This window comes from Mastomys coucha, unplaced genomic scaffold (genome assembly GCF_008632895.1).
Source record: "Mastomys coucha isolate ucsf_1 unplaced genomic scaffold, UCSF_Mcou_1 pScaffold22, whole genome shotgun sequence".
Classification (NCBI taxonomy): Eukaryota; Metazoa; Chordata; class Mammalia; order Rodentia; family Muridae; genus Mastomys; species Mastomys coucha.
In genome coordinates this window covers 182,062,057-182,077,800 of record NW_022196905.1, presented here as the reverse complement: position 1 = coordinate 182,077,800, position 15,744 = coordinate 182,062,057, and the positions used below count along the sequence as shown (strand labels likewise).

General features: G+C 42.8%; 1 protein-coding gene across 1 annotated transcript in view; it reads left to right on the top strand.

The window, feature by feature from the left end:
- The first annotated feature begins 2,512 nt into the window (after positions 1-2,512).
- Positions 2,513-15,744, top strand: part of Asah1 (N-acylsphingosine amidohydrolase 1) — a 32,350-nt gene continuing 19,118 nt past the window's right edge. Inside the window, exon 1 of the mRNA XM_031339612.1 lies at positions 2,513-2,777. Coding sequence (XP_031195472.1) covers positions 2,703-2,777 — 75 coding nt within the window. The 5' untranslated portion in view covers positions 2,513-2,702. The remainder of the gene's footprint in view (positions 2,778-15,744) is intronic.

The following is a 15,744-nucleotide window of genomic DNA, read 5'->3' as shown; positions in this document are numbered from 1 at the left end:
AAAAAAAAGCTTTGTGTATGTGTGTGTGTGTGCATACACACACATATCGTGGCGAGGGGAGACATACATAATATGATGTACTATTAACAAAGTAGATTTAAATTTTAATTTATCTGAAAAAAGAATGTATATGGTAGGTTTTGAAAGTTATTTATATGAAGATGGTGTATAAGGTTATCATGCCAATTTATGTGAACTTTCTTTACAAAGTATCTAAGTTTCTTAGATCACCTAACTACAAAATACTATTTCATAAATAAAAGATATGTTTGGTGAAATGTTCTCAATAGTAATTTAGATGAATTAATTAATTAACCATTTGATATGGTAATAGATATGTAAAAATGAGATACTCTATTTCTGATAGACCTACTTTAAGCTTCATAGTAATTCAGCAGATTCATCACTGACCATATGTATTCAACATTCTAAGAATTCCCAGAGTGAAGTCCCAGTCTTTACAATGGCTCTTGTCTTTAATCTGCTCTCCTTCTGTTATTTTTGACCTAACTTACTTCTCCCTCATTCCTCAGCTGCCGCCACCTTGGCTTTTCTGGTGTAGCTGAACATGCTAAACACTTTTAAAAAATAACAATCTTGTCTTTAGGTTTGTGCCTAATGTCCTTAGTCTTTTGTTACTATTTTGTTTTATTTCTATAAAATGCTTTTATTTTGAACGCATTTAAGAGAATATACATTATCTCCTCAGTTTTTGGTTAGCATGAAGAAATGAGCATCAAAGTCCTAAAGTAGTTGAACTTAGTTCTATAATTTAAAAACCAAGGCATAGCATTCCACTTGTTAAACATTTATTAACTCATGCATAAACATGAAACTGTATAGTGACACAGGACAGCATAATGCTTTGATTGTTAACCTGCAAAGTGTAATCTTTACACCAGATTAAGCATAACTCTTGAAACATTTATCATTTTACGATACAAAGCTTTTGTTCAGTCACATTCTCCCTGTTTTAGCCTTTGCACTGCATATACACTGTCCCCAGGATGCTTTCCTGAGCACCCATCAGACTAATTCCACCACTTAGTGTTCAGACCTTCTCTTTCAATCATGTCTACCCTGCCTGGATGTTAAAAAGTCTAAGCCCCACACAGAGAAACCCTGTCTCAAAAAACAAAAACAAACAAACAAAAATTCTAAGCCCCTTCCTAGCTTCAACATTCTCAATACCACTCGCATGCCTGCACCCCCCTCTGTGTGTGTGTGTGTGTGTGTGTGTGTGTGTGTGTGTATGTGTGTAACATTTACAACCTTTTGCTTGCAATGTTACAGACTAAGCTCATGATGCCTGGTGTTTGCTATTTCCCATCGAGTAAGTTTCATAAGGGAAGAACTTGAGTCTTTTTGTTGCTTCCTCAAACCCTGCACCAGAGTCCTGGTCTATTCTGTTTTGTTTTATTTTGGAGATGAAATCTTGATATTTTGTCGAGGCAGGTTTGAAACCCCAGAGTCAGTGACTGAAGATAGTTTTCTGCCTCAGGTCCCTGTCTAAAATAGTACCCCTTCAAAATGTATTTTCCGATCTTGCTTACCTAAGTAAGATTCTAAGTGTTTCTTAATCCTGTGCTGTGTTCCAACATCTAAACTTCCTCAAAAAAAAAAAAAAAAATTACGATGTATTTATCATCTGCCTCCAAATTTAGGTGGTTTTACCCCAAAAAAGGAGAAATACTCGGATCCCCAGCAAAGGGGTGGGGTGAGGATTAAAATAGGATTTTAATGGTTCCTGAGTGAGCTTTAAAGAAGCATTAAAAAATTAAGCCCCAAAACTTCTTAAGATGCCTGTCGTCAAAGCAGAAAATGTAAATCCAGAAGGCAGTTTTTCCTGTTGGAGTCTAGGTAACTCATCCTATTATGGAGAGCCTTGTCCAAGGGTGCTGTGAAAGCCAACCAAGTATTGCACTTTTATCTGCTTTTCAAAGTAGACTATGAAGGTACCAAGTACCTGTCCTAGGTTTAGGTCAGCTAGATCAACCTGACTTCTCAGGAGCTAAATGAAAACAGGAGTTGAGTAACACGACAAATACATCGATGACGGTCCCACACCTTCAAGCTCTCCAACCCCGGACATAACAGCAAGAAATTAAAGTCTAAATCCTGGGATTTAGCAGTGCCTTATTTTAAGTACCTAGAGTACCGGAAAGATGAAACTTCCGACCCTGACACTTGTCCACTCTGGTAGTGATCCCTCGGGCAGGATGCATAGATTGGGTGACTCACTTGGGGCCAGCCTTCCCCAGAAGGCAAACTGGGTCTGACGTTATGCTCTGAGACTGTCCCTTTGGTGGGCTCAGGAACCGCGACGCCTAGGAGCCAACCTCTCTCGAGTCAGTGGTTGTCTGCCCCCAGGAATCCTCAGGCACTCAAGTCTATCCCGGGGACCCCCCCACGCTCCGAACTAGCAAAGGCCGGAGGAAAACTGGAAGCCCCGCCCCGGGGTGCGGCTAAGGCTGGACGAAACCACTGCCTGGCGTGCTGGGGGCGCAGCCCCTCTCGGGCCTGTGCGCGGACTCCGCTCTAGGGACTCGGCCCGGCGCCTCCATCTCTAGCGTGTCCCCTGCAGTGCATGGTGTGGCCCGGAGTCGCTGGTCACGCGTCGGGGCGCGACCTGCTCCGGGTGAAGGTGGTCCCTGCTGCAGTTGCTGCTGGAGTCCCTTGGAGTGGCGCTTGCAGCTGGGAAGATGTTGGGCCAAACTCTCCTCACCTGGGTCCTGGCCGCGGCTGTCACCTGCGCCCAGGCACAGGATGTGCCGCCGGTGGGTGAGCTCCAGCCGAGGCACCGATGGGGATGGAGGCGCGGGGTCAGGGGCAGGTGGGCGCAGCTGTGGCGGGGCGGCCGAGGAACATCTGCTCGCTGGCTGCATCTTCCGGGGGGCGTAGGGGCTACTCTGGTTCGGTCCCGCGGAGTATGGGTGCAAAGGCGGCTTGTGAACTCCGGGCGAAGTCGCTTTGGTGCTGTATGGACCGAGTACACACACAACGACTTGATAGAATTCACGCATTCTCCAATCTTGGTGTTAATATTTGAACTACTAGCTACTGTAGGCGGAACTCTCCAGAGAAAAAGCTAAGGATTGACAGGTGGCTGTGGTATAGTCTGCCAGGTTACCTAATGCTTTCTCCTGAAGAAACCCTCCCAGGAAGCTATGGGTCACATGCAGTCTTAGCTCAGATGATGGGACTCCCCTCCCCGCCCCCCTCAGAAGGCTGTGCCCTTCACGCCCAGGCATGGAATGTCTGTCTGTCCCGTGGTACTGTGCGACCAAGTCACAAGGCCACAGACTTTATATATCCGTAAGAGACAGTGAGGAACTAACATAACTCTTGTGTTTAGTAGAAGAGGAAATAGCCCTGGAGTGAAAAATGTAGCCAGAGGTCATATCGTTGTTCATAGAAACATTTCTAAGTTCAGCCTCTTAGCCGAAGCCGTACAGCGACATTTCATAGATCGATTCTATAAAGGTTATAGAGTTGAAGACTGTTTCGTTGCCAGATTTGATAACTAGAACCTGCATGCACCTTACCTGAACCAGATGACAAGATGTTGAAAAGAGGCAAGACATTGGAGCAGTAGGAGTTCTTTTAATTATTCCTAGAAGGAGAAATGCTTTTTGAATTTAAAGGCGCGGTGGGTTGGGGGGGGGGGAGGATATTAGCCAGCCACTAAAATAGATACTTAGTAGATAAAAGTGGAATGCACAGCTGGGCAGTGGTGGCACACGCCTTTAATCCCAGCATTTGGGAGGCAGATAGGTGGATGTTCCAGGCCAGCAGTAGACACACAGAAAAACCCTGTCTCAAAACCACAACACAACAAAGTAGAATGCAAAGTGCTGTACAGAGTAATTTCAGTGACCAAAACCCACATAGTATGTACAAAAGATTGAGAGATTATAAGGAAGAACAAAGCATTTGCTCTACTGTCTGATAGAGAGTTGATTTACTAGACTAGGTTGGGATTGTAAGAATTGTTGAAGAATTTTGTATTTTGATAGCCTTTTTGCCCAAAGATTACCAGAAGGACACATAACGGTTGATCAAATTAGGTTTAGTGCTTGTTGTGAAAAGATATACACCTTTTCAACCATGGGTTAAATAACAGCAAATTCAAAACACAATACTTGTTGGAGAACTTGAGCTTAATCCAAGATTTGTTGTAGAATGGTTTTAAAAGCAGAGTGGACAACAAGTAGCATCCTTTGACTTGGCAGGAGATGAGTGTTTTGTGTTTTGAGTTACACAGTCCTCTTAATCATTGTGTAGACAAAATCATGCTAGAAGCTTGCTTTGTCTCATTTGAATGTCTCTGAGGAACTTAGTTCGTGTTTGTGTCCAAGAGCAGAACATAAATCCATGGGGCTCTCTAGGCCTGTATAGTGTTAATGTGCAGCTGGGAGGGAACTCAGAGCAGTTTCATGTCGTGAGAGGGGTTTTTGTTTGCTTGCTTACTTTTATTCTTTCTTAATACTTTGTTTTTAAATGAAGATATCTTATTGTTTGTTTCTTTATTACCAATAAAGTGCTGGAGTGCTCACCCAGGACCTTACAAATACTGGCTTTTTAGTTTTATGTTGGAGGCTTTTTTCAGTTTAAATAATTGAAGGTCATCTTAAGTTATTCTTCACTATTACATCTATGAAGAGACCATTAAGGTAGGCTGTATAGAGAAAAGTCCGGAAAATGAGCCAGGATATTGGGAGTCTAGGCATAAGGAGAATCTCTGGAGCCACTGGAGCGGATAAGCTCTTCTATGAAAAATATAAATGCAAAGATGAGAAGCAGCCAAAAACTAAGTGAATTTCCCATGTATGTGCCAAGTAAAGAAGAGCCCAGCGAATTTAATGTCGCAACCCAAGTGGGCAAGGTCCTGTGGCTGGACAGGCAAGGGAGGGAAGGAGAAGGTTGCTTCTTTTAAATACCATTGAGAATGGAGTGTCCATTCTGCTGGTGACTGGAAGCTATTGGTTGTCTTATTGTAGGTAGTACAGAAAAGGCAAATGAAGCAGGATAAGGAGTGGTTAGAAGGAAAGGACCTGCAAAGAGAGAAATGACTGTTCTCTCAGTAAGAGACCCAAGCAGATCCAGAAGAAGTGTGTCTGTGAACATATGATTGCTAAAACGAGCTGATTTATTGTCAGCTACAGATGTGTGTGGTGAAACTGTTGGTATTAGCAGTGACTTTCACAAAGCTTCCATTGATCTCCTAAGCCCTAGATGATTTTGTCCATGTTGCTGAACCACAAAGGAAAGAATACACAGGCATAATCTGTCCTTTTAACTAAGTGCCTGCCGTTCCAGAGTCTTTCCCAAATACTGGCATTGAGTCAGCCAACAAGATAAACTAGACTGCTGCCCTCTTGGGTGGTTGATTCACCGATTTATTTAAATATCAATAGCTTACTAGGGTGCATCCAGTTAAAGCCCAGAAGACATGAGAACAACCATGTCTTAATCTGGATTGTGTGTGTAAGAAACTTGCCCTTATCTTCAGGAAGAGTCCATCATGTAACCCTGCCCATCCTCCAACTGGAGATCCTTCTTCAGCCTTCCTGGTGCTAAGCTTACAGGCACACACTACCGAGTCGGATTTAAAATTGTGTGTATATTATTAGAATCATACATTTCATTGAGATTCTCACTACCCTTGTAGGATTCAAATATATAAAGGACAAAGTTTGCTACTGTTGAAGAATGTGTAACACATTCTTGAAATAATTTTCACTTGGTATGTTATTTGTATTTAAAACCATTTTTAAAATCTTTTGTTTGTCTGTTTGTTTGTTTGTTTTTTCGAGACAGGGTTTCTCTGTGTAGCCCTGGCTGTCCTGAAACTCACTCTGTAGACCAGGCTGACCTCGAACTCAGAAATCCACCTGCCTCTGCCTCCCAAGTGTTGGGATTAAAGGTGTGCACCACCACCTGGCTCATTTTTAAAATCTTAATTACTGTGTGTGTGTGTGTGTGTGTGTGTGTGTGTGTGTGTGTGTGTGTGTGTGACGAGAAGGTCAGAGGGGCACCAGATCACCTAGACCTGGAGTTTCAGACATCTGCGAGTGGCCTGGTTGTGGGTACTGGGAATCAAACTGAGGTCCTCTCCAAGAACGGTATGTGCTTTAACTATCAACTACTGAGCCATCTCTCCAGCCCTGCTCTGTTATTGTTATATGTGTGTTATATTCAGTAACTAAACTTTCCCTAATGAGTATGGAGGACATAACATGATAATTTTGAATAGATTTAAGTTGCTATCAAAAAGAAGAAATCTTGAAAGGCCATTTCTAAGCTAAGACAAAAAACTGCACCTCCAGCTGCACTCTTGATCCTCATTTCTTGTTTCTTCCCCCCTCCCCCCCATTTTAAATACATTGAAACATTGTTTTTCTTTGTCTTAGGTAGCAACATAAAAAGGGACTTTCTGGAGGTGGAGATGGGGAGAAATGAGACATTGAAATTCTATTTGGGTTTTTTTTTTTTCCAAGATAAGGTTACTCTGTATAACCCTGGCTATTTTAGAACTCGCTGGATAGATCAAGCTGGCCTTGAACTCAGAGATCCGCCTGCCTCTGACTCCCAAGTGCTAGGATTAAAGCCTTGAGCCATTACCTGACTTGAGAGTCTAAATTTCATTTTTTTTTCTCCCTGTGACAAGGTAGCATAATATAGTAACAGACTACTTATACTTGCCAATTATCTCTTTAAAATGTTCCTGCCTTGCTAAGCTTGTCTGTTATTTAAACCATCCCTAGTTAAATTCAGGAATAGTCAAGAGACCTTAGACAGCAAATGAGATAAATTAGGATCGTATCTCAGTGCTGGGCACAAGTCTTGAGGATGATGTGCCCTTGAAGAAGCCAGCCTTGAAGTTGAGGAAGCGCCTCTCTTCATTCTAGTCCCCAAACTAACCTTCAGTTTACATGACTTCCACGTGGGGGGCCTTGGGAGGGACTGAGATACCAAAGTCTGGGCCTGTTGCCTTCGCTGTTTTGTTTTGTTTGTTTGTTTGTTTTTGTTTTTAAACTTGTGTTCATGTTTTATTCTTACAGCCATACTCTGGCTTCTCTCCAAAAGATATGAGTCTTTGGCTCTTTGTTTTGAGAGCCAGATTGTATGTCATTTTCATGAGCGATTATACCAGCCCACATTACTATAGCTCTCAGCTGTGACTCCCACAATAGCATGGCCTGGTTGCTTTTCAGTTCTTACCACTTGGACAGGTCATCTCGTTTCCTAAATACCCGACTGACCACTTTCAGTTTCTCTCACAGATGTTCAATAAGAGATGTGCATGTAGTTTGGTTTTATTTTAGTGTTGGATCCTATGTCATGCACATGTAATGAGGAAGTGATAGTAGTCATTGTGTTTCATTATTTACTTAATTGAGTCTGGTTACCGTGAAAAGATCTGAACTCTATGCCGTTTATTCTGTTAGGGATCAAGCTGAAGCAAGTGTGTGTGTGTGTGTGTGTGTGTGTGTGTGTGTGCGCGCGCGCGCGCGCGCACACATGCATGTGTGCATATGTGCATGTGTACACGTGCATGCACAAGTGTATGGAGGCCAAAGGTTGACATCATGCCTCACCTATTGTTTCCACCGAACTTGAGACAAACTCTCCCCTGAGCCATTTAGCTGTATTGGCCAGGAAGCCCTCAGGTATGTCCTCTTTCTATGAACTGTTACCTCTAGGGTAACAGGTGTGTGCCCCCATGCCTGGTCCTCTTGGTGTGGGCTAGAGATTCAAACCCAGCTCTCATGCCTGAGCATGAGTACTTTGTTCGATAAGCTGGCTCCCCATCCCTAAAGCACTGCTTTTATGATTGTACCATAGGAAGCTGTGAGTGGGTGAAGCCCTGGACTCAGATTCTGTCCATCACTAATGGAGCTGAGCCCAGCATTCTGAACATGACCATACAATTCCCAATAACTTAAAATTGAGCAAAAGGACAGAAATGAGATGTTTGTATATCGAGTCATATTTTTTAATATTTATGTGTAAGTATGCCATATAAGTGAGGATGATCAGATCTTAGATACCCTGGAGGCTCAGCTACAAGTGGTTGTGAGTCACCTAACATGGGTTCTGGTAGGTAAACTTGGGTCTTTAGAAGAACATTGTGCATACTTAACTCCCAAGCCACCCAGTTCTCAGGCCTAGTATAATCCTAACCAAGTTTGGATAGAAGGAATGTATGTTGCTCATGTTAATAGAAGTAAGAATTGCACTGGTAAAACTAGTAATTATTCACCTTACTAAATGATTTGCTTTTATTTTTGGTTATTTTATGTGGGTGGGTGGTTTGTCTGCATATATGTTTGTGTACCACATGTGTGTAGTGCTCACGGAAACCAGAAGAGTATGGCAGATCCCATGGAACTGGAGTTGCAGGTGGTAGTGAGGTGCCATGTGGGTGCTGAGAAATTGAGTCCTCTGGAAGAGCAGCCAGTGCTCTTCACCTCCAAGCCATCCCTCCAGCCCACTAAATGATGTTTTAAAAATTCATATTTGTGGTTGAAGACTTTCTTGAATGTAGTACTACTTTTATAGTTATCTACCAACCTCAATCTTATTAATCAAGGACTAGTGAATTTGGAGCACATATCCTTCACAGTAGTAACAATTTCCTTTTTTCTCTTACTTTGTTTTTTTAATCCTCTCTCTTTCTCTCTCTCTCTCTCTCTCTCTCTCTCTCTCTCTCTCTCTCTCTCTCTCTCTCTCTCTGTCTCTCTCTCTCTCTCTCTCTCTATCTCTCTCTCTCTCTCTCTGTATGTGTGTGTGCATTGTGTGTTTGAATGTGGCCACGTGCACCTCACCACTCATGTGGAGGTCAGAGGACACCCATGGTTGTTGGTCCTCACCTTACATCTTGAGGCTGGGTCACTTTGTTGTCTTTCCACTGCATACCCCTGCTAGCAGGTCAGAAGCTTCAGGGATCATCCTGCTTTTGCCTCCCATTTCCCTGTAGAATGCTGGGGTTGCAGCCTCCTGTGCTGCGTGGTCTGCTTGGCAGGAGGGAGGGCTCTGGGAATTCTGACTCAGTCCTCACAGATGTGTTCCCAGATGTTGCTTTCACTCACTGAGCTGTCTCCCCTCGCTCCCCTTCCTTCTTTCTGTGACTGGAGACAGGGACTCATAGGCAGCCTGCTTTGAACTCTGTGTCCTGAGGATGGCCTTACACTCCTGATCTTCCTGCCTACCCCTCCCAAATGCCGGAAGTGCAGGTGTGCACCATCTTGCCCTACTTGCAGGGGCTCCTGCTGTCTGAAGAGAATTTTAAGTAATGGTAATTTCAAACATTTAAAAATGGCCAGAGACTCATTCTCTGAAAGTTCTCCATGTATTGTGAAGTAAAAATCATGCATGCTCAAGAATTAATATTTGGAAATATATATCAGGTATACATGGGTAAAGAATATGGGGTCATATGGACAGACTCCTAGTCCATTCCTTCTCCCGTCCCCTCCCCAAGATCCGCCACCTGCAGGTGTTTCTGCTCTTACTTGACGATCATATGGTCAAGAATCAGTTCACTCATACTCTCCTGGCACACTGGTTGTTTATAGCTGAGCTGCTTTAATTGATTGTGGCTGTGACACATGGGACACTAAAAATTAATCTTATCTCTATATGTATTGATATTGGTGATGTGGCATAGTATATATGTCTGAATTAATTAGGTTCAGGTGTTGCTATCTCATCACAGGGATGGAGGAAAAACTTACTTTAAACACCCTTCCCACTGTCATTGTCTTCCTAATTGCTCTGTGGAGATAGCCCTCATGAAAAACAGCTCACTGTTAAAAGTATATAGCCAGGAGGACTGAGGTGATGGCGTAGTGGTTAAGTAATTGCCACGAAACTGTGAGGACCAAAGTTCAGGACTCAGAAATCCATGTAGATGCTAATTGGGTGAGGTAACCAGCAAGCAGAGTTCTCAGTCTCTAGAAGTGGAGATGAGGCTGGGGAAGTAGCTTGGTGGGTAAGAACACTCACTGTAAAAACATGAGGACTAAAACTCAGATCCCCAGAACCCATGTGAGAAGACAGGTGTGACTGTGTGCTCCCAGAATCCCACCACTTGGGCGGAGATAGGAGGATTGCTGGGGTTGCCTGGCCAAGCCAGCCCAGCCCAGCCAAAACACAGCTTTCCGGGTTTGCAAAAGACCTTTTCCCAAAGAGGTGAGATAGAACAGGATGTACAGTGTCCTCCTCTGGCCTTCACAGTGGGTGTGGGTGAGGGTGTGGGTGTGTGTCTGTGTGTGTGTGTATATGTGTGTATGTGCCTGTGTGTCTGTGTGTGTGTGGTGTATGTGTGTGGCCTTCACAGTAGATTGTGTGTGTGTGTGTGTGTGTGTGTGTGTGGCCTTCACAGTAGGTGTGTGTGTGTGTGTGTGTATGTGTGTGTGTCTGTGTGTGTCTGTGTATATGTGTGTATGTCTGTGTGTGTGGTGTATGTGTGTGGCCTTCACAGTAGGTGTGTGTGTATCTGTGTGTGTCTGTGTGTGTGTCTGTGTGTATGTATGTGTGTGTATGTATGTGTGTGTGTGTGTGTGTCTGTGTGTGTGTGGTGTATGTGTGTGGCCTTCACAGTAGATGTGTGTGTGGCCTTCACAGTAGATGTGTGTGTGTGTCTGTGTGTGTGTGTCTGTGTGTATGTGTGTGTATCTGTGTGTATCTGTGTATGTGTATGTGTGTGTGTGCGCACGTGCGCGTGTGCAGACATGCACATATGCACAGAAGTACATGCGTGTATTACTCACACACAAACAATAAAATAGATTCCACATAGTCACAGAACTGTACAGAACTAGGACATCTAGTTTAGGACAGTTTACCCCCTAAGAGGAAAACCTCTGCATTTACCGTATTTCCAACTCCCAGCCTTAAGCAATCACTAACAGAACCACTTTATAGACTTCTGCCTGTTTCAGAGGGCCCTATCTGTATGGCTCTTTGTGACTGGCATCTTCTACTTGATGTAGTTGTTTTTATGGTTCTTGCTTCTTGTAGCTTATATCAGTTCATCATTTCTTCTTGCCAAATAAGATTCCATCACAAAACATAGCTCATTATGTTTATCCATTCTGCAGGTGGTGGACATCTGAGCTCTCCCACTTTTTGGCTAGTATGAATCACACTTCTGAAAATATCACATTTTTGTGGGGGTTTATATCATCCTGTCTCTTGGGATATACGTAGGATCAGGGTTGCTGGGTTTGATATCACTGTTTACCTGTCGAGGAACCGCCAGATGGTTTTGTAAAGCAGGTGCTGTTTTGTATCTTGCTGGCAGCATGAGAGATTCCTCTGAGTGATCCCTTGTGCTGGCAGCATGAGTAATTGCAACACTTGCTATTGCTGTGCCTCATCACAGTAGGAGGCAATGCTGGCCATCTCTCCTTCGCTTATGGGCCATTTGCTTATCTCTTGGAAAAGGGGCCTATTTGGATCTTCTCTCTATATGTAAAATTGAGCTGCCTTTTTATTACCAAGTTTTGCGTTTTTAAAAATATGTTGTAGGTGTATACTGTCAAGGTATATAACACGCAGCATTGTAAGTGTGGACTTATTTTTGAACTCTTGGATCTATTCCATTGTTTTATGTATCTGTATCCATGGTAGCACCCACTGTTTGCTAGTGTGTTCGAGACTTATTGTTACTGTGGCTGCAGTGAGATTTACACCTTCTCACTTAAGCAGAAGATCATCATAGAGTAACTTACTACACTTACTACTGTAGTCAAATTTTAACTTCATTTAAATTAATATTTTACCCAAACACAAGATGGTGGATTTCTTTCTGACATTTTCATACATGTGGAGTATGCCCTTGGTCCTGTTTGTACCCAGCACTTTTGCTTCTTTCTTCCCCTTTCCTCCGCCACCCAAAGAGTCCCCTTCTGCTTTCACGTCCTGGGTGTATGTGTCTGTGTGTGTATGTGTGTGCTGTGTCTAAGTGAGTGTGTGTGAATGTGTGTATGTATGAGTGTGAGTATGAGTGTATGTGTGTATGAATGAGTGTGTGTGTGTGTGGTGTGTGTGTGTGTGAGTGTGTGTGTGTGTGTCTAAGTGAGTGTGTATGAGTGTGTGTGTGTGTGTGAGTGTGTGTGTGTGTAAGTGAGGTTCAATGAAACATGATGCCTGCCCTTTTCTTTTTTCTTCCATCTCCTATCCTGTTCACTTCCTCGACCCCATACCCTCTCATCTAGTCCCATTTCTTATAGGGAGTTTTAAAACTGAGTCCTCTAACTTTGTTCCTTTCCAAGATGATTTTAGCCATTCTTTATGCTGAAACCTGTGGATTAATTTTAGGAATCTGATCATTTTCACAGAATCAGATCTCTAAGCCCCACTAGCATGGCACCTTTTATTTACTTATGATGTCTTTCATCTTGTTGGACAGTGTTCTATAGTTTTAGGTATATTAAGTTTTGAATTTCCTTGGTTAAGTTTATTTCTAAATATTTTGTAAATTTTGTTTATGTGTTTGAGGCAGTCTCCATCATAGCCCAGACTGGCTTGAGCTGTGATCCTCTTGCCTCAGCCTGTGGAGTAATGGGATTATACGTGCATACTCGGTCTGCAGCTATTGTCTGGATGCTGTTGTACTTTTCATTATATAGATACGTGATTGCTAGTTTGGTATATTGTTCCGGTGTCTTGTAGCCTTGTTCTTAATACTTCTAGTAAGTTTTCAGTAGATTCTTTTGAATTTTCATATACAGCACTAATGTATTGCCTCTTTTCTGTTTCCAATGCTGTTTATTTCATTTTGTTGCCCTGTTTTCTTGGGTAGCACCCAGGCAGCTTGTCTCTTCTGTGTTCTTTTATTTCCTTTTTCAGATCTTTTGTTGTTGTTGTTTTGTTTTGTTTTCACTCTTGCTTAGTAAATTTTGACAGGATTATTGCAATTATAATATCCCTGCCCAAACTTTATTTCTCATTTTAGAGCAGTAAAAATGGAAATGGTAAACTGTTTTACTTGTCAATATTGGTCATTGTCCAATGTGCTTTGATTTTATCCGTCTTTTTTTTAATCTCCCCCTTTTTAATTAGATATTTTCTTTATTTACATTTCAAATGTTCTCCCCTTTCCTGATTTCCCCTCTAAAAAAACCTCTATTTCCTCCCCCCTCACTCTGGTCACCAACCCACCCTCTCCCGATTCCTGCCCCTGGCATTCCGCTACACTGGGGCATAGAGCCTTCACAGGACCAAAGGCCTCTCCTCCCATTGATGACGGACTAGACCATCCTCTGCTGGTTTTATCTCTTTATCTATAGTTCTAAAGTCCTCTACCAGTCATACAAAATCATGCGAATTTGTGACATTACTGGTATTGAACACAGAACCTGGTGCATGCTGCATGAGCCGGCGCCGCTGCTTTACGGCCCCAGCAGCGCCTGAGGATTACTCGTACTTATTGGTACCTTACCTTTGTAAGCTTGTCCCTTGGAGTTTATCATTGCTTGCTTGCTTTTTGTTTTGTTTTGTTTGCTAGAAGAACTCAAGCTGTTGTCATCCCTGTATCCCCACCAATTTTGAAGTTCAGTATCTTTCATTGAAATTCTTCTTGGAGTGATCACCATGTTAATATTTATACCTTTTATTTCTCAGTGCCATTTTACATGCTCCAAACATACACACTAACAATAAATGAACATAAAAAGCAATTTTTAAAAATCTGAGCAAAAAAAGTTTACTTAGGAAAATGTACAAAACCTAAAAGAAAATGCGGTATATCGCTGGGTGTGGTGGTGCATGCCTTCAATCTCAGCATTTGAGAGGCAGAGACAGGACTGTCCATGAGTTTGAGGCCAGCGTATACTACATTGTGAGTTACAGGCTATCTAGGACTACACAGTAGGATTCTGTTTCAAACAAATTGCACTGTCTTTAATATAAGCTGTGGCTGCCCTTTGCCGTTTTCATTGTCACCGTTGTAGATGGTGAACCTGTAGTCATCAGGCTGCTGTGAACCTTTGCTGGAAGCAGAAGCAGAGACCCCGACTCTTCAGCAGGACAGCATGTAGACAGCTGGTGACGCAGACGTTTCGTACATTTTCTTCTGAGGTCCTAGCCGAGGTTGAAACGTTTTTTATTTTTTTGAGCAAGAACGTTTACAATCAGTATTACTTAACACAAAGGACTTATTGCTACTGGTATCTTACGGAACTCAACTGGAAATTTACTTAGACAAGAAACCTGTTCATTTTGGCCAGAGTGAAATGACTCTGAGTACTGGCCGTGCTGACGGAAGTCAAGGGTGAGATTCCCATTGCTGCACAGCATTCAGCAGACAGACACTCTAAGCTCTACCTGTTCGTGCAGTGGCTCCCTCCACCTCACGTCCTCTTACTGCAGATCTGGGCTTTTAACTTTACTCTCCGAGTCTCAGATAACTCGAGGCCAGGAGATGAACAGACTTGCTACATGGAAGAAGTAACAAGAGTCATACATTGACAGGAGCAATTTTTGGATGATTTTGTGTTAAGAAAGTTCAGTTTTGCCACTAACTCCGAATGGTCATCCCTGATGCATCCTCTTCTATTCATTGTCCCCAGCAGTGACCTCAGTGCTGGGACTGCCCTTCTATCAGGGAACACAGTGTGGCATTGCGAAGGCACAGTTCTAATACAATGTGATATTCTAATAGAGATGTGTGTAGATAATGGAGCTGTATAGGAGATGGCTGGGCTTAAATGGGAGGTCAGCGAGACTTCACAGAAAGAGTGGTGGGGGAGGAGAGGGGCAGCAAGTCTCTGGATTGGATCTTAGAGGTTCACCAGGTCAGATTGTGAGCGTTCTGGACAGAGGACACAGCACATGTATAGGATGGAAGCATGGGAGGTTTCGGAAGTAGTTCCTTATACCCATGCTATCAGGAGTGTCTGGAGCAGAACTGTGATGGTAGGTTATGACCACACTATTAAATGCCTTATGTACCATGCCCTGTAAATCTGGTTTGAGATGTCAATCTCAGGTCAAGTCGCAATAGTGTTGCCTCTGAGACTAAGGTAAAGCTACCTCGTATCAAGCCATTGACTTTGGGTGATATGCTGTGCTAGCCATAGAAATGCTTTCCATCTCCTCTCTCATTTCTTTACTCAATATAATTGGGAAAAAAATATAACACCTTGCCTTTGTGTAAACTGAATTGAAACAGTAATGACTTGGGGATTTGATAGGCAAGACTTTTATCTGAAAAGGTATCGAATGCCGGTGCTGGAGAGGTGGCACAGAAGGGGAGGATGCATATTTCTCTCACAGAGATCTGGGTTCAGTTCCCAGCACCCATATGGTGGCTCACAACCATCTGTGGCTCCAAGTCTTAGGGATTCACGTGCCCTCTTCTGGTCTCCTCAGGGACCAGGCATGCATGTGGTACACATATTCATTCAGACAAAATGCTGAAACAATTTAAATAAAAGTAAACCTTTTTTAAGGTATTGAATTCCAGTTGTTGTCACATATACCTGTAATCTCAGTGCTCAGGCAGGAGGATTATGAGTTTGAGGTCAGCTTGGGTGAGCTACATAATAATTAATTTGAAGCCAGCCTGAACTATATAGGGAGGGAGACCCTGTCTCAAACAAACAATACAGAAATGGTTTAAAAAGATGTTTTTTTCTTTTTTTTAAGATTTATTTTTATTTACATGAGTACACTGTAGCTGTCTTCAGACACACCAGAAGAGTGCATCAGATCCCATTACAGATGGTTGTG